Source organism: Fragaria vesca, linkage group LG6, assembly GCF_000184155.1.
Source record: "Fragaria vesca subsp. vesca linkage group LG6, FraVesHawaii_1.0, whole genome shotgun sequence".
NCBI lineage: Eukaryota > Viridiplantae > Streptophyta > Magnoliopsida > Rosales > Rosaceae > Fragaria > Fragaria vesca.
Window position 1 is genome coordinate 14,070,001 of NC_020496.1, and position 19,031 is coordinate 14,089,031.

Sequence of the window (19,031 nt, forward strand, 5' to 3'; positions counted from 1 at the left end):
ATTGTTAGGCTGCAGACTTCTGGCAGCAATACAACAGTAGTGTGGATTTGGGCTCATCCTCCTTTCTTTTATCTTTTCTAAAGTTCCTTTTTTTTTCTTTTTTTTTTTTCTAGAGTTTTGGCGGGATGGTATACCTCAATGGGAAAAGGAATACTGCACTTTGATTGGGTCCATACCATGGTGGAAGGTAGTAGATGCCAAGAATCATATGTATGGTAGTAGTAATGTAGTCAATTGGGATGACTCAGCTGGTGAAGAGGCATTTCAAAATGCAAAAAAGCGCTTTTGGGCAGACATCAACAGCCTCCACTGTGACATCTCTCTACCTGCTTCAGATATTTATATTGATGAAATAGATTGGAACCCTTTCATTGATCCTGATATTGTTAAGGAAGTGGATCGTGCGTACTTTTCTCCTGATGATGAAGGAAATGACAAGTCGGAGCACAAAAAGAGGAAGACAGAACATTCAGCTGTAGTTCCTTTAGATAGACGTAACTTTCTTCCAGATACTCATACAAATCCTTGGGAATGTGACAATATGCAGAGTAGCAGGAATTCGCAAAATGAAGAACAGGGCTGGAACCAAGGGAATAATCATAGAGGTTTGGTTAATGGTAATGACAACCCCTGGGAACGTGGCAATACTCAGAGCAATGTAAGAATGGAAATTACTGTATGGGAAGATAGTAGGGATAAGTCATGGAGATTGAGCCAGATGGGAAAAGACAGTCTCTCGAAAAATTGGGATGATGGTGGCAATCCTTGGCCACAAGACTGTCAGGGTGTTAACCATGCTAAAGGTAGTAATAGTTGGGGTGATCCCTTAAATAAGTCTTGGGGTTCCATTCAGCCGAAGATAAATTTGTGTGATGGTGAAAATTCTTGGGGGTGTGGTCCTAGTCAATATAATGATGCTTCAACGAAAGATCGAGGATGGAAAGATTGTGGAGGAGAGGAGCGGCGTTGGAAACGGTGTGATAGTCGTATTGATCAGAGAAATAATTTGGATTTTAGGATAAAAAGTAACGGATGGGGAACTAGGAATGACAGTGGCCAGAAGAGGGGACAGTCTCACCAACAAAACTCAAGACTTAAAGGGAGTGATTGTCAAACAGGTGGATACTGGAATGATTGTGGCCAAAAGAGGGGACAGTCTCACCAATATATTGCCGGCTACCGTTCCGACAAATGGTATTGAATAGCTTGATCAAGTGATCGTGATATTTTAAAACATGTGGATGGAGACAATAGAACAACATGACCAGATTGGTTGTGTTACAGCATCTATACTTTGAGGGATTTGATTTTAATGGATGCCTCAACTTTGCACCATGTATCCTAGTACAATTAGCAAGTACTGAGACATGACCAGTTTCCTGTTCTCCAGAAAGTACTGAGACATGATCAGTTTCCTGTTTTCCAGGAATTACTGAGACATGAGATAGTGTAGTGTTTGACTGGATAAGCTCATAATTATAAATCGACTGGATTCATGTGTTCTTGTTTGTTACCAGTTTTCTTCTCTATTCAAGACCTGCTTTCTGCTTTTGCTTGTGTGCTTGCAGCTTGTATAGACATGTGCTTTCTTCTCTCTTCATTGACCAGCTTTCTGTTTATAGCATGCACTAATGGTTTGCCTGTGTGTGCTTCTTCAGACAGATTGAAACGTTCTGTTCTATATTAGTCACTTAGAAATGGTTCACTGATTCTGTTCCCCCAAATTATGCATATTGTTCATTAGCTTGTGTCCTTTTATTTTATTGTTGAATAGGCTTGTGTCTTTTTATGTATATAGTTATCAAGTGTAGTTTGATTTCTGGGTTACAAATTGCTACTTGTGTGTTCGGTGTTCTTGGTTTCTTGCGTAAAACCAAATGTATTACGTCTTATCACACAAATTTTGCTATTCAGAAAAAAAAATATACATATCTTTTGGCTCGAGTTCCAGTTCCAGTGTCAAATATATACATATGATATGACAAAACTGACGTGTATATCTTGACTAGCCTGTCGCAAATTGTACAAAGAAATTCTCGTCTTCTCTCGTTGAACTGTGAATTGGCATTGGAAAGAGAATTCTCAAACTTAACAAATGACAGAAGATGTTTTGGTCATGCCACAATTCACACCAGGATTGCAAGAAGGTAATATGTCAACAGTAGTTGTTGAGAACTCTATATGGCAAAAGCAGAGGCGGCTGGGTTGTATATGATTTGTGCTTTGAGATTTGATTGATATTAGTTACTCGGGCATCAACGCTCTAATTTAGCACTCTTCACTACCTCATTATCTCACATCTGCCAACGACGACGATGATGACGACGACAATGTTAGCAATCCTTGGTGTTATATTTTTATTTTCAAATGTTAAGCCCTTTAGTCCATTGATTAGTTGCTAGCATTTCTATTTGTTGGTCTTCTCTCACTGGGAGACACATGCTTCTTGTTATTTAGTAGAAAAAAAAAATAGCTGTTTAACTGAAGCTGCCTCTGGAGAGTGAGGGAGTAGTACTCACTCAAAATGCCACCTCCCAAGTTCACCTTGTTCTACGGCCACCGCAAGCCCTCCCGCAACCGCCCCACAGTCCGCGGCAACCGCCTCTCTCTCTCCCAACCCAATCCCAAACCCATCCCCATCCCCACTCAATCCCAGCCCTTCGATCTCTCTAAATGGCACCCCCACACCAACCAATCCCCGCCGTCCACCTCATCCCCCTCCGCCGCCCCCGTCGTCTCTCTCTCCCACCTCTCCCCCATCGCCCGCTTCATCCTCGACGCCTTCCGCAAAAACCGCAACCACTGGGGCCCGCCGGTCGTGGCCGAGCTCCACAAGCTCCGCCGCGTCACCCCCGACCTCGTCGCCGAGGTCCTCAAGGTCCAAAACGACCCCGTTTCGGCCTCCAAGCTGTTCCACTGGGCCGGTAAGCAGAAGGGCTTCAAGCACACCTTCGCATCCTACAACGCCTTGACTTATTGCCTGAACCGGGCCCACCGGTTCAGGTCGGCCGATCAAGTCCCCGACTTGATGGACTCTCAGGGGAAGCCCCCGACCGAGAAGCAGTTTGAGATTCTGATCAGAATGCACTCTGATGCCAATAGAGGTCTCAGGGTTTATCATGTCTTTCGGAAAATGAAGACATTTGGGGTTAAACCCCGGGTGTTCTTGTACAATAGGGTGATGGATGCATTGGTCAGGACCGGGCATTTTGATTTGGCATTGTCGGTTTACCACGATTTTCGGGGTGATGGGTTGGTGGAGGAGAGTGTTACTTATATGATCTTGATAAAGGGGATGTGCAAATGTGGAAGAGTGGATGAAATGTTGCAGCTTTTGGAGAGAATGAGGGTGAATTTGTGTAAGCCGGACGTGTTTGCGTACACGGCGATGATCAGGGTGTTGGTTTCGGAGGGTCATTTGGATGGTTGTTTGAAGGTTTGGGAGGAAATGAGGAGGGATAGAGTTGAGGCGGATGCGATGGCGTATGTGACTCTGGTTACGGGGTTGTGTAAAGGAGGCAGGGTGGAGAAGGGGTATGAGTTGTTTAGGGAGATGAAGGAGAAGGGCTTCTTGATTGATAGAGCGATTTACGGGGTGCTGGTTGAGGGGTTTGTGGAAGACAGGAAGGTTGGGGCAGCGTGTGATTTGTTGAAGGATTTGGTGGCGTCGGGGTATAGAGCAGATTTGGGGATATATAATTCTCTGATCAAGGGTTTATGTGATGTTAAACGGGTTGATAAGGCATATAAGCTTTTCCGAGTTGCAGTTCAAGAGGGTCTTGGGCCAGATTTTGCAACGGTGAATCCAATTATGGTGTCTTATGCTGATATGAGAAGAATGGATAACTTTTGCGACTTGCTTGCACAGATGGAGAAATGTGGTCGTCCTGTTATTGATGATCTTTCAAAATTTTTCTCCATGTTGACTGAGAAGGAGGATGGAGTAATGATGGCTTTGGAAGTGTTTGAAGAGTTGAAAGTTAAAAGTTATTATAGTGTTGCGATATACAATATCCTTATTGCTGGCCTCCACAAATTTGGGAAAGTGAAGAAAGCATTATCCCTCTTTGATGAAATGAAATCCTTTAATTTCCAGCCTGACTCGTCCACTTATAGCTCCGCGATTATATGTTATATGGAAGAAGGGGATCTCCATGAAGCTTGTGCCTGTCATAATAAGATAATTGAGATGTCTTGTGTTCCTTCTGTAGCTGCCTATCGCTCTCTTGCTAAAGGGCTTTTCAATGTTGGAGAGATTGATGCAGTTATGCTGTTAGTCCGGGACTGCTTAGCCAGTGTGACAAGTGGGCCCATGGCTTTCAAGTACTCTCTTACCGTTCTCAATGCATGTAGATCCAAGAATGCTGAGAAGGTGATTGATGTAATGAATGAGATGATGCAGCAGGGTTGTCCACCAGATCATGTTGTATACTCTGCTATAATCTCTGGCATGTGTAAGCATGGCACAATAGAGGAGGCAAGGAAGGTATTTTCAAATTTGAAAGAGCGCAAACTCATAACAGAAGCCAACATGATTTTGTATGATGATATGTTAATTGAACACATGAAGAAGAAGACAGCAGATCTGATAGTGTCAGGTTTGAAGTTTTTTGGTTTAGAATCCAAGTTGAAAGCAAAGGGTTGTAATCTGCTGTCAGGTTGAAGTTACGAAGCCAGGTACTGATTGAACCAACTACTTTAGGTTTTACCATATTAAATACGGGATTGGAGAAAAAAAAAATCATAACTGGGTGTGAGGATTTCTCTAAATAGGAACATTCTGAAGTTCTAAATATAAATGTTAGTTTTTGCTCCCATTTCTAGCTGTACATCCCAAAAGGAACCTGAAAGTTTATTTTACTTTGTTCATGCAGCATCAAAGTGAAGACAAGCTACAAAATGCTCCCCAATGATATCTGTTGCATAGAGTCAGCACATTTTGGTAAAGCCCGATTTCCAATCGACCATTATCCTTTTCTGAAATTCAGAATGCCTGCCACACGAAAGTGAGTTCCATATTTCCATGTCATCATCAAAACTTTATTATGGTAAAGGATCTGAAAACCATGAATCGTTGCTGTATGGCCTGGCAATTGAAGCTTTACATAAATTGGGTTTCTTAGCCAGGATTTGGTGAACTGTTTATCTTGTTCATATATCATGTATGACGGTTGCAGATGTTGGACGTGACAAATACAATTCATACATTTTTTTCTCTTAGGAGGCAGTGTTTCATGATACAACAGTGAGACTACAAGAGTAAGTTTGTCTAACTATACTCCTAGGCTAGTATAGGATTGACTAGGCAACCTATATACAGAATGGAAACTAAAGAAATTCCATTAGGTGATCTAACAGGTACTAATATTAATTGTAATAATTCCACTTTAAAAATTTGGGTCACCAGAACTTTTTGAAGTTTGTTTCAGCAGAATGCATGTGCAGTTCTTCAGGTTGTTTAATATGTTTTTGTGTCGGTGCATTGGATGTATGTTATCTGAATTTTGGCAGGTAGTCCATTTCCAGAAATAATGAAAATACATCACTTCGTCAGCACAGGTATCCTCCCCTCACTGAAATATCCCCTAGCCTGAGGTAATTCCCGCAGGTTTGTGTTTCTACATATACATAGTACAGTTTCTTTATAGATGATGAATATGATTTCTCTCATTTGTTCATGCAGCCATCTCTTTTGTCTGATGTGTCATTGAAGATCGGCTCGCTATCTCTTATTGTGATTCTCAATGATGATTCTTGTTGGCATACAGATTTGATTATGAAGAAATCATATTCAAATGTGTGGGATGTTTAAGGGACAAAGTATGGGATGTGTAATTTTCCAACTTAAACATTCTTTTGTCATACTGGCGTTTTGCTCTTTCCCAACTCCTGTGTTTGATTTTGTGATTCACTCCGCAATTTCGCTTACATTCTGTAAATCGTTTTATCAGTGAGAACTTTTGGCTACAATTTGGCTCTATTCCGCAAGACAGCTTCATTCACTCTTATTTCTCACTCTGTGGAGGCATTGGTTTGCTATTTCACACAGTTCAAGGGAATGGAGTCCTTCTAAAAGTAGGAATCTCCTAATGCTATGAAAGGAAGACACGTGGTCTGCTGGGGAGTTTCTTTTTCTAATTGACAATTCCAACATGCATTAGGAAACATATTATTTTAATTTTCTATTCTGGTTTCCCGTTTTTAGTTGGGAATCTAACTTCAAATTTCCCAAAACGATCGTCTATAAATCAGCGGTAACTGGGAGCATGAACTACTTACTACCCGAAACCTGTAAGATCAGAGCAAGCCGGCTGAAGATAAAGTCACTTCTTTGGTTTATATATATACATTCATAGTGCTGGAATAAGATCGTCGATAGATAATGGCTCTTCTTCCTTGTCCAAATAATAGAAACATGGAACTGTTACCTGATCAGAGGAGGGCTCGCAAGAAGATGTATCGCCGAAAGATGAATATATTTAAGAAGGCGGAGGAGCTTTCCATACTCTGTGGTATCGATGTCGCTGTAATCCTGTTCCAACCAGCTGACAAGAGTACCACTGCTCCACCAGCAGTAGAGACTTGGCCTAAAGATCCTACAGAAATCAAGCGCATTATCCGCAGATACCAGGCAAAGAGTTCCTGCAGTCACGCCTCATCTTCTAACACAAGCCTGCCGGCAATCAAAGATCCTTCATCTTCATCTCCATCTCCAAGTGTGCTAGGGAAGATAAACTGCTCAAACTTGGATTTGTCCTTGTCTGGTTTTTATGATTCGCGAATGAAAATTTTAAAGGATGACAGAGGCAAGAAGAAGTTGCATGTTGATAGTGATGAGAACATAAATTCCGAAGAGGCATTGGGGATGCAGTACGAATTTCACACTAATTGGAATGTTGCTGGAGAAAATGAAATGTACAAGGTTGACAACGAATTGAGGATTGGATATCATGATCATGAGGCAAAGCTTGCTTCACTGGAAGCTAAGAGAGAAGCTATAACAAAGAGGATTGCTTCGTTGGAGGGCTAGGCTACTTATGTTTAATTCCAACTCCTGTACTTTATCATCCTAGTTTGATTCTCCCAAAATAAGTTGTTTGTTATTTGGATATTAGTCTTAATTCTTGATTCTTCAATGTAAGGAGTGCTAATTTCATGATTTATCTCCCTACCCCTTTTTTTTTTTTTTTTTCTGCTTTTTCATGTCTCAGAAATGTGAACTGCAATATATCAGATCATAATACTTGAGATTGATGTGTAAATCTTATGAAAAGAAAATATCCCTTGCAACTCATAAGATTAATGTATCTTCATTCCATACTTATCTTTTTTACATACAAACACAGACACAATACATGCCGTTGGGGGTATTCAACCTTTCAACTTACAATATTTGTCTCTTGGGAAATAAGGTGCAACTGGACTCAACCCTACAAAATCGTCAATATAGGTAACTGGCCGGGAGCTACAAGTCTACAAGGTTCCTCTATTCCCATTTACAAAATCACAATGACACCAGAGGCTGATCTAAAGATGACACTATAACAAGAACATCTAGACTTCCCTTTTAGGACGATTACGAGTTCGTGGGACGGCAGATTTTTCTTCCAGAGACATGTCAACTTCATCATCCTCATCAGTTTCCCTGATAGCTTGGTTAATTGCAACCTGATTCAGAAGCACATACATTATGATTTACTTGAAAAAAATACAATAATAATAATAAAATCCAGCACAGAACACTACCAAAAACAGTCACAAACAATGATAACTGCCACACAGTTTCCAAATTTCTCGTGGAAAACTTTTCTCAGCGGCTGATTATGTGAGGTCACACTTATTATAGTGGGAACTAAACTTACATGCCAATCCTATCATTCCTATGTACTTAGGAACAGTTAGCATGGCTTCATAGCACATTGAATGCTAGTTGACAGAATTTGCTTAGCCAAACAAAAGTAGCATGGACAAATATTCTGTTAGAATCTCATACTTGATATTTAGTAATTGAACAAATCATAAACTGCTGTGTTTGCAGCAGCATTTCCAAAATTCTCAACTTTCCCACACATCCTCTTTAGAAATTAGGTACTCCAAAGCTGAGAGGACTTTTCACATTGATGCTTTGAGATCATATACCCGAAAACCATGCGAACAAGAAAATAGTAGCACAAGGTATCCCTAATCACAATTTAGACAAGGTTTTCATGCATGACATTTCAAAGTAGAATCTTCATCATAAACACATTACTTTTCTCTAAAACACATCTCTAACAAAAACCATAACAGATAGAACCACAGTGAGATCAAGTAACACATTAAGCAAGGAAAGTAAACTAAACACTAAATATCTGATCTTTGTTAAAACTGAAACTACACTAACCAGAGTTTGAAGAGAATGGGGGACAAACTAAACTAACCTCCTCGAGGTAGTCTCGGTCGAGCTTGTCGGCGATCCGGACGGAGGTGAAGACGGTGAAGGCGATGAGGGAGAGCGGCAGAAAGAAAGCGAACAGGTACTGCTGCGTGGTGGGGCCCGCCCTGGTCACCACCGTCACGCCTCTGCTGTTCTTGCTGTTGGAGGGTGGTTTCCCGGCCAGAAGAAACCGAACCGGCGGCACGTGGGGAGGCTTGAACGAAGCACGTGACGAGAAGAGTGAGGGAGGAGAGAGAGTGAGAGAGGCGGTGGTGGCGTTGGAGATGAGAAGAAGCTTTGCCATGGTTAGCAGCTTGTTTGAGAGCACTGGATGGATAATACTTATATAAGTCGCTCCAGCTTACGTCAGCTTAAATATGACCTCTAACATTTTATTTTTTATTTTTCTTAACAGGGGCTAAACGACCGTCCTAATGTCTTAACTGTTAATAAAACCGTAAAATATAAAGAGGGACATAAAACCTAAATCACATATTACCAAATGAAAAACTGTACCTAATTCGTTACACAACCTCCCATAATTTTGAACAAGTAGGCTTGCCATTCTAGAGAAGAAAATCATGATCAAGTGTCATCTCAGTAAATTGACCACTTTCTGTTAAGCAAAATGAGTAACAAACATAGATGATGAGTTGATGACCATTAGGAAACATGAAAAACGCCTCTGGTGACCACAGATAACATCAATAATAACAAATCTCAAAATTTATACATATATTTTAGTATCCTAATACACAGATTTCTACAATACAACAATTCCAAACTCTCAAAATGGTTCATCACAGGTTTCTATCTATACACAACAATGCAAGATTTCTTGTTGAACCCCAACTTACCTGATATATCCTGATCTATAGAGGCCGCACAGAAATCCATATCAATTGTTCACCACGCTTGGACAATGATCGGGAAGAACCAACCCGAATGAACCTCCAACAACAAGCCTGTCTACCCTTTTACTTTTCTCTCCTGATTCTCCATGCCATTTAACTTGTTGACCCAGAACAAGCAATCATGTTGTGAGGTCTATTACACTTCAATGGTGAGTTCATTAAAATCAATTACTGGAGGGGCCAATGGTGGAACGGCAAATTCTTGGAATTCAGCAACTTCAACATCCAAGGTTTTCCTGGCAGTAGCCTTATTCTCTCTGCTTATACCTATCTTCCTCGACGGGTGGGATACAGAAGCAGTAGCCCTAGAGGAATTACTACTATCAATTGTTGCCAAGAACTTTTCCTTTGAGAGTGTTGTTGGGGCAGATGCAATAACAGAGCTGAAGACTCCCGACTCCCTTAGTCCTTGGATAATGGCCTGAGATGAACAAAAGATATAGACTTCAATATAAAATAGAGATATATGTATCTATCAATCATTAAAAGTTTAAAACTAATTCAATGTGTTGTAAAGACAATGTAGTTTCAAACCATTCAAACCTTTTAACTCCAAAAAGTAGATCAAGTGCTTACATGAGTTCAACTATTATCAGAAACAAACAGATGGCTACAACATACTATCTTAATTCTTTCTTTGTATTCTTTTTAATTTGTAGTTAAAGCACTTTCCACTATAGTATGAGAGATCATGAATGAGACTCAAAAGAGAGAGAGATGGGAGAGAATGACGAGATTTAATGAGGCGGGAATGACGGGAAACAGTAAGTAAAAAATAAATAAAAAAGATGTTGAAGGGGGAAAACTGACAATAAGAACAATTAGAAGCTCAAGACGCAATAACAATAAGACAACTGCCAAAAGAAAAGGCAAGACGTCTATGAACATTATGGGACAAATGAGCATGTTAATGTATAGTTCTGTGATAATTTAACTTCATCTTCACAATATATGAAAATAAAATTACCAGATATCACATGAATCAAATATATAACTACAGTAGCAAACTCAAACGTTTCCTCTGCTGTATGATATCAGTGGATAAAAACATTTTCCTGCTCTGGAAATTTGAGACTTTTGTATCTCGTTATATATTGCTCTTAAGGGGCTAAGAGAATTGAAAAAAAAGGCTTACCATTGGCGCATAAATTCGGGTCAAGATGCCTTTTCTCAAAAGTTTTATTTTTATATCTTTGTCATCCCATACAATGTGTTCATGGTACCTAGAACAGGATCATAAAACATAAGTCAATTAACAGTGGATTAATTAAGGACATACAAAAACGAAAGTAAGCTACTGCCAATCAGTTTCTCATAAGAGTAAGCTTCAAATTAGCAATTAAGAGAAAAAGAACTTACCATTTCAGCATTTCCTCCTCAGTTGCAGTTGAAGCAATTATGAATGCCTGCAATGTTAATTGCTTAGTTGAATATAAAGAGTAAAGAAAATAAAATGCAATAAAATTATGACTGACAGCTGGAACGTAGTACAACTGTTATGGTGCTACCAAAAGAAATTATAAACAGGGATAAAAGCTAGCTTGTCCACTGAAATTCTTAAAGTACAAGAAAAACTCCCATATTGGTTTTACAAGACGTTCTTTGCTACATACAGAGTCAGATGATGCATGGAGATGGAAATGATGAACCACTTTGCTATTTTAATGTGGCAAACATACCTCTACCAACAATAAATATATAATTCTATCTGTCGATAACTATGCACAATAGTCAATACCGAATCCCAAGTAACCCAACTTACTGGCTTTGATAAAATTGAAGTGCTTACGAAAAGTAAAATATTTTTTTTAACTTTTTACATTATCATTAACCTAATACAAATTGGCAGCATCTCATTCTGTCACCGAAATGTATCCTAGGCTTGAGGTATATTAATTGTATCAGTATTTCATTTGAATTCTCCCTCTTGCTATATATAGGCTTTTGAAGGCAAACCTTAACACATTTCAGTTTTCATATGATACGCTTTGTTCCACATGGACCACAAAGTCAATTTCATCTATAAGTTAACCATTTTATGTACTTGATAATGCAGTAAAATCAAAGAGATAAACAAAGGACTAAATAACGCATTGAACTCACAGCTCTATCAAATTCCAACATGAAGCATCTTTTGACATCTTCCTTTGTAGGCTTGCAGCCACACCGATCACGTCTCGATGTTAAGTCCGAAAATCTGGCATATGTGTAGTGTAGAACAGCGGCCTCTTCCAATTTGATTTCACTAAAAGGAATTGCGAGAAATTATTATTGCTGCAATCAATAAATTAAAAAACCAGTGCTGTTTTCAATACAAAATTACTGTACTTTGGGGTTTTCATATAATTGTGCCATCTGTGTGCACCATTAGGACGGAGGTGTTCTTGAATTCGAGCAGCTGATTTCCCATTTCCATAAGTCAAAAAGTAGTTTGGGTTGCCACGAGTTGATTCTTTGTACATTCCAAAGTATGTATCTTTTGGTACATGATCGTAATTCCTCTTAAACATGGATACCTATTAGTGTCATAAATACATGAAGAAACAAGTCAAGGACCATATATGCATTTCTAATCAAATGCAAATAAAACTATAATAGAAGGAGAACATGTAGCTTTTAAGAGATCAACAAGGAAACATTTCTAGCAACTTTCTCACTATGGATGTCACAGTAAAAGAACACCATGTTCACTTCTAGTCAAACTAAAGGCCCGTATTTAAAGTTTTTCACTGACCCCATGTCTAGATTGTGGATAACGGCTAGACCAAGTTGGGTGTCTTACAAATTGGATATAAATCTGTTCTCCAGTAAACACTTACACTAAATAGCTGGTGTAATCCATTTAGATGGATATAGAAAAGGAATTCCTGTGTCTACCAACTTTGTTGCTGCATATTTGGATTAATTGATTGAGCAACAATATTATTCTGTCTTTTAGCTTGTTAACTTAAACCTACAACTAAGACAAGGATTCAAACTCATTACTGATTATTAACAATAACGGTAGCTTCTCCATCCAGACAGGCAGCATCATGACAAGCATAATAGTTCACTACTATCTATAACACTAGAATAATGTGTAAAAAAGAATCTACCAAACCATGTAAAAAAGCAACAAGAATGGACAATAGAGAAAATTTACCTCAGTGAAAGGTTCTTTAATATCATCTTGTTCAACACTGCTCTCCTACTCAACAAAAATGTCACTGTTAATTATATTTACTGTATAACAAGCATCAGGGTTGAAACAAGACAATACGCATAAGTAATATGACTAGCAAAGCCCATTTTAGTTAAACCACCTGCCTACCATTGTTTAAAAGTACCACTACAAATTCACTTACATAGTTCGGAAAAATAACCATATCCACATTCCCAGGCACATCTTGCAGCAACTGCTTTAAAGAATACTCCTTGGCGCCAGCTGGGTGTAGTAACTCATCAGTATCAAGATGAATAATCCAGTCCATCCCAGCATCCTAATTGTATGCCAGAGAAAATTTCAAGGCAAAAAGAAATAAATCAACACAAGCTTGTATCAGAAAGTCAGAATAACAAGAGGAAAGGTAATTGAGAAAACATCTTTCTTACCCTTGCCATAACAATAGCCATCTCCATATTGAGAGATTGCTTCACAAATAGCTCATAATTGCATGGTTTGTAGAAGAAACTTGACAGCCATGTCTCATTCCAAATCCGACTGATGGCACCAAAGACAAGAAGCACAAGTACAAGAAACAATTACAAAGATAAATGTAGAGCAATGTTAAAGCATTTAACAATTATCATTCACCAACCCGAGCAAAGGAATGAGCCTAAACAGCCAGAAATATAGCAATTATAAAAGAGAACTATATTAGCAGATCGCGTAAGAGCAGTCCTAGCAGAAAGTGGCAACTCACCTTCTAGCTTGTTGCTCCTCCAGCTCCTTTGTTCTGTATATCACTTTTACTCCCTGAGAATAATATCAGAGAATTTATCATCACAAAATTCACCAGATTTTACCCAATAAAAAATCACAAGATAAGGTAGAAATGCATTTGAAGAGGGAAAAAGTGGGCCAAAAGAAGAATTAATCAACTAAGCTGAACATAAGCGAAGTAAAGCATATTTTGACTCACAGGTATAGACTCCAGAACTTTGGATACTTCAGGAGACGCAGCCTTTCCTTCCACAAAAAGATAAAAGGTGGAGACTCCAATAACCTTATGGTAAAACATCCATGGTAAAATCTGATCTAAGCCTGCCGACGTACTTGTAGTAATTAATATCTGCACAGTCAGAAGACACATTTCGTTAAAGATTGACTCTTAAGTTCTTAACAAATAACTAATGATATAATAACACAGAGTCATTACAAGAACGACAGGGAAATTCACTAAAATGCCATTATGTCTAACAAGTGATCGTATTGAAATGCAGTACTAAAACCTAACCACCAGCATTATTCATCCAAACAATCGGGTCATATGAAATGTCATCACAAGTGTTACAAATAGAAACAAGACATCACATTAAATCCTTATAACCACCCCAGTCAGAAAGTAGAATGGAAAATCTCAAATAATCGCTGAACCATGTAATCATGTTCTACTACCTACAGATTCACTCTATACAGGTGCCTGAGAAGCAACTGTGTTGTGTTCATCTAGTATTGACCCAAGTTTCCCGAGTTAAAAACATTACTTTATCAGTCATCACTAGATAAAACTGATAAAATCGATGAAGCTAATTCAACATTTATTTCCATTAGTAATAAAGGTTGTGGCTAATTATCCCACATAGAACCACTTGACTTGCCCAGTAGACATGTTCAATTATCGGAGCAGGCCTGCATGGAGGGTTTAAATGAAAGAAAGAAGAAGATCCATTTTTCAAAAACCTAAAGCAAATGTCGCCATGTATTGAAGAGTCTATTCGGAGAGCAAGGTTGAGTTGAGGTTGCCAGAAAAGAGATCACGTCACTTCACATTTGACAGCTGGTGTATATAAATGCTTTGCAATTGAGATGATAACATAGAGAATCGCATCATATCACAAGCAGTCTAAAGTTTTGCTATTCATTTTTGTGTCACTCGTTATCTTGCTTTCGCTGATCTCTAAGTACTTCCCCGTTGAAGCAACTAACCATCTCCCAAAAGCAACTTCACAATTCAAGCCAAAACTCAAAAGCACATCTCTAAGAGTAGAACATTAAGGCCTACCGTGATACTTGCTAGCTCCTAGTTAGTAGTTACACAACGCAATTCGTTGATCAATCAAGAAAAAACACAAAACAATACTAAAGCAAACTAAATGATCTATGTACCCAAGTCACTAGCATCAATCGGACAGAGTGATCACTGAAACACTAGCATAGCAACACCATCATTTGGAGAACATCTATTACTAAACCACATTGCACAAGAATTCTCTCAAAGCTCAAGTTCTACTCATATCCTTCATTTATTTATACAAATCTGAGACGCATATTCAAATCTGAGACGCCTAACCTTGAGATACAGATCCAATCACCTACCAATCTGAAAATTTTAAAAGGAAAAAAAAAACAAAAACCTTAGGTCTCAAATTGGAGCCGGAATCAAACTTCCAATTCTGGTAGTAAGGAAAGGACGACGAGGCGCTGCGGCCGAGGTTGACGCAATCGGAGGAGGAGGATCGGACGGCGGCGGAGGAGAGAGGAGAGGACTCCATGCCAGGGAAGAGGTGGTGCGATCCGGGAGGGGACCAGCGCGTGGTGGGGTCGGGGATGCCGCCGCGCCATTGGAGGATGAAGGCCAAGGCGGCGAGGGAGAGAGGGAGGAGAGTGAGGAGGAGGAGGAGCTTGGCCGTGAAGGATTGAGAGGAGGATTGAGGGGCGGAGCGCAGCGGCGCGTGGAGGTGGTGGTGGTTGGTCATGGTGGTTTGGTTCGGTAGTTTCAGTTTGTTATCTCAATTCAAAAATGGGGACTGTCAGTCAGTCTTTGCGGGGAAATCTGAGAGACCTCGGGGAATCGTGTAAACCTCCGTATATTTTTGGAGGTACATATTTCCAAGAAAAAGGAAACACGCGTCAAACTAGACAAGTCAGTATTCTTTTTTTTTTTTTTTTTTCTTTTTTTTCTTAGTGTTTTTAGTTTCAATACGTGTATCGGAACGGATTCCGTGCATTATGGTGCACTTTTATCAGACATTTGTAACTAATAGATAAAAAAAAAAAGCCACGGTAAAAAGCAAAGAATTGATTGTTTTCTCCTCCTTCGATTCCCTTTTCTCTATTAATCTCACCCAACCAGACCTGATTAACTATCACCCATCATCGATCGATTTGCTGATATTCCAAAAATTATCAATCTTGTTCATCTTTTGGATATTGGAGGATCAAATTTTCCAATCCCACTCTGACTGAAAGTGAAACCTCACTACCTAGTCATTATCTCAAATGTTGACTTTCTCGATGGCGGCATTGTCGGAATTTTGGGTCTCTTACATCTGAGTTTATAATGCCAAGATCCAAGTCCCTCGACATCTGAGTTCATTATGCCATCTCTAATAAGTAATTACTAAAGGGACACAACAAATTTGAGTTTCAAGAGCCGAATTGGATCTAAGTTGGATCGGTAGAAGAGTCTGACTTCTTCCTCCTGGACAGAGTTGTTTCTGCTTAGAATCTCGTACGAGAGCTTCCGGTCGCCCAATCTCAACGTCATGAAGACTTGAGAGAGAGCTTCACAGGCTTCGTTCCCTAGGGCTTTATCGGAATCGGTGATTCATATCGGAAATTTGAGTGAACAAAAAGAATGAATGAATGACACTATGCCTTCTTCTCCCCTTTATGATGACACAACATACAGCCATATGACATGTCGCATAAACTAAGTAAAAAACTATAGTCAATAGCCTCATCATTACGGTCTTACCCATGTATAGACCCCTACATGTATACCGCTTTACACAGACATGCGTCTGCAGAACAAGGAACGACGAAATGGGTTTGTAGTTTAATTTGTACCGCCGAAAAAAGGAATTTCTTTGCTCTTCTTCTTTCTCTTACTTTGTTTCTTTGTTACACAATGATTTGGAGACAGAAATTGATTTGCGAAGAGAGGTTGATTACAACTCACCAAATAGATTCAATCAAAAAAAAAAAAATCACCAAATAGATAGATCTAATTATTTTATTAATTCATCATCATTTTTACACAGCCTAAATCCGGTCACAAAACTGAGAGGAGATAAGCCCTGATTACAACTCGATCGTTCTAACTAGCTTCAACCACTGTCGCAGCAAAGATTAGTTCCAGCAAAAAGATTGTGTATATACTTCTTCTTTCACTCAATGAAGTCACTACTAAAGCTCATAATCTCCATAAACATAAGGGCAGTAACCGGATTGATAGCGCCTACACAGCTCGGTTTTGACGTGACTGTGCGCCACAAGTTCATCAAGTGAGTCAGCATCGCCGCAGACACCTATGCAACGTGGCATCTTACAAAATCGAGTGTTCCGATGATATACCAAAAAATTCCCACTCCAAGTGAGCAAAAGGGTATTGTGGTATAGCGCTACAGACTCGGCCATTTATGCCACAAAGAAGCATCTTTTGCCTCTTTTGAAAGAGAGTTTGCAGCGACGGAGGACGGAATCGAGGGGCGTTTGGGTTTAGTCTTGCTAGTGTGCATTCGATGATGCCCAACTTGAGACGTTTCTCCGAGTCCGAGAGTTTCCTAGATGTACCGCCTGCACAATAAACATTCAGATGATCCCTGTATGTTTGGAAATGGGCAAGCTGATCCTTGTTCTGCGCAAAAACGTAAGAAGGGTAAGAGAACAATGGTGCATCCAAGAACTTTCGTTATATGTTAGAAAGGACGAAAGTTCTTGGATGCACCATGGTTCACTTAAACCGATAGTTATAATTTAATCTCAGCCGTTCATTTGATCTAATTATTGACATGCACTAATATCAATGTTAACACTGCCAAAAAATTAGAAACAAAAATAAAAGCAGTCAACAACGTAAAAACTCAGTAAAGTAACTATTCAACTGATTAAATTAAACCAAGATTGAATTTTCTATATCCATACAAGGACTAAATATCCATAATTATGGAAATATCGACCCTCCAAAAAATAGATATTTCGGTGGAAATTTCGGGAAAGTATCGATATCATTAAAGTTTCGAAAAAAATTAAAGGAAAGATAGTTACATTTAGTGACTTTTAATATAACTAAATGTAGTTATCTTACGTAACTGCATCTTGGAAGGGATGGCTAAGGTGTTTCCCAAACTACCAAATGACCAGGGTTCGAGTCCCTGTGCCTTTTCTTTCTATTTTGTTCAAAATTTTCAAATTTCGGCCCAGTTGGCAACAAATTATCGAGAATTTCGGAAAAAATTCAAAAATTGAAAACAAACTGATTCGAAGAGGGAAATTCGACCCGGTTGTGAGGAGGAGGGTTTTTGCTGTGCTTTCTGAAGTGGGTTTGAATCGAAGAATTCAAAACTCTTCGATCGACTATCAAGTCTGTTAGTGACGTCGGCAATCGATATCACACACGCATCACATATGATCCATGGTTCGATCTGATTATACTAGTGTAGTGCTGGGTTTGAAAAACAATGGAAGTAACATGAAGCAATAAAGGACAGGAGGAAAGAAGAAGCAGATCTGGAAATGGATTTCCAAATAAGAACGAAAGAATGATGGTGGGTTACTGGGTTTTTTCAATAAATGATAATATCCAAAAATAAAATAAGTTAATTAATTATTGAAACATGAAATTGCATTAAATTACAAACAAACTCACTTCTTTCTTTAGTAATTTATATTACTTCAAAAGAACTTATGTTTAAAAAAAAAAAAAAAAAAAAAAACAAAAAAAAAGCTTATGTTACTAATATACACCGGTAAAAAATCAACCATATATAAGTAGAATATTTTTTCTCAAATNTTATAGAACAACATAATTAAATCAAACCAAAAATGTAACTAAAATAGAAAGAGAAATAAGCTTAATGTATTAATAAATACAAAATGAAAAATGTAAAAAGTAAAAAAAAGAACAGTTAAAAACTTTTTTTTTTAGAAGAAAAAAGTAATAAGAAAAACTTAGTTATATCAACAATACAAAAAGACCACATCATCTCTATCATCTCTCCTTTCACTTCATGACTATGACTCCAAAACTAGATGCCACCACCCTCCGGCCACCTCCACAGTTCTCCCATGTCTGAGATAGAGCCACAAGCCAAGGAAAATTCGGCTCTTAAAACTCAAATGTACGTGTTGTGTCCCTTTAGTAATTACTGATTAGAGATGGCATAATGAACTCAAATGTCGAGGGACTTGGATGTATGATGTTGTGTCGAGCGACTTGGTGTTATAAACTCAGATGTAAGAGACCCAAAATTCCGACGATGCCGCCATCAAGAAAGTCAACATTTGAGATAATGACTAGCTTAGTGAGGTTCACTTTCAGTCAGAGTGGATTTGGAAAATTTGATCCTCTAATATCCAAAAGATGAACAAGATTGATAATTTCTGGAATATCAGCAAGTCGATCGATGATGGGTGATAGTTAATCAGGTTTGGTTGGGTGAGATTGATAGAGAAAAGAGAATCGAAGGAGGAGAAAACAATCAATTCCTTACTTTTTACTGTGGCTTGTTTTTGTTGGGTTTGACTAACGACGTTTATATATGTTACTTGCAAATGT

The 19,031-nt window shown here is 38.8% G+C and overlaps 3 protein-coding genes across 3 annotated transcripts in view; 1 reads left to right on the top strand and 2 right to left on the bottom strand.

Moving 5' to 3' along the window:
• Positions 1–5,533, top strand: part of LOC101306844 (pentatricopeptide repeat-containing protein At4g20740-like) — a 6,495-nt gene extending 962 nt beyond the window's left edge. Inside the window, exons 2-6 of the mRNA XM_004305351.1 lie at positions 114–1,194; positions 1,569–1,581; positions 2,513–3,349; positions 3,437–4,677; positions 4,875–5,533. Coding sequence (XP_004305399.1) covers positions 114–1,194; positions 1,569–1,581; positions 2,513–3,349; positions 3,437–4,663 — 3,158 coding nt within the window. The 3' untranslated portion in view covers positions 4,664–4,677; positions 4,875–5,533. The remainder of the gene's footprint in view (positions 1–113; positions 1,195–1,568; positions 1,582–2,512; positions 3,350–3,436; positions 4,678–4,874) is intronic.
• Positions 5,534–7,281: 1,748 nt separating this feature from the next.
• On the bottom strand, positions 7,282–8,738 carry LOC101296400. Its single transcript, XM_004303027.1, has 2 exons — positions 8,421–8,738; positions 7,282–7,668 (listed from the first exon to the last, which is right to left on the bottom strand). Exons 1-2 carry the CDS (start codon positions 8,718–8,720, stop codon positions 7,555–7,557), a joined length of 414 nt encoding a protein of 137 aa, XP_004303075.1. The 5' UTR covers positions 8,721–8,738; the 3' UTR covers positions 7,282–7,554.
• Positions 8,739–9,050: 312 nt separating this feature from the next.
• On the bottom strand, positions 9,051–15,228 carry LOC101296119. Its single transcript, XM_004303026.1, has 11 exons — positions 14,887–15,228; positions 13,452–13,601; positions 13,233–13,285; positions 12,922–13,030; positions 12,675–12,809; positions 12,473–12,517; positions 11,659–11,846; positions 11,434–11,575; positions 10,690–10,736; positions 10,466–10,553; positions 9,051–9,751 (listed from the first exon to the last, which is right to left on the bottom strand). Exons 1-11 carry the CDS (start codon positions 15,226–15,228, stop codon positions 9,467–9,469), a joined length of 1,584 nt encoding a protein of 527 aa, XP_004303074.1. The 3' UTR covers positions 9,051–9,466.
• Positions 15,229–19,031: the final 3,803 nt, after the last annotated feature.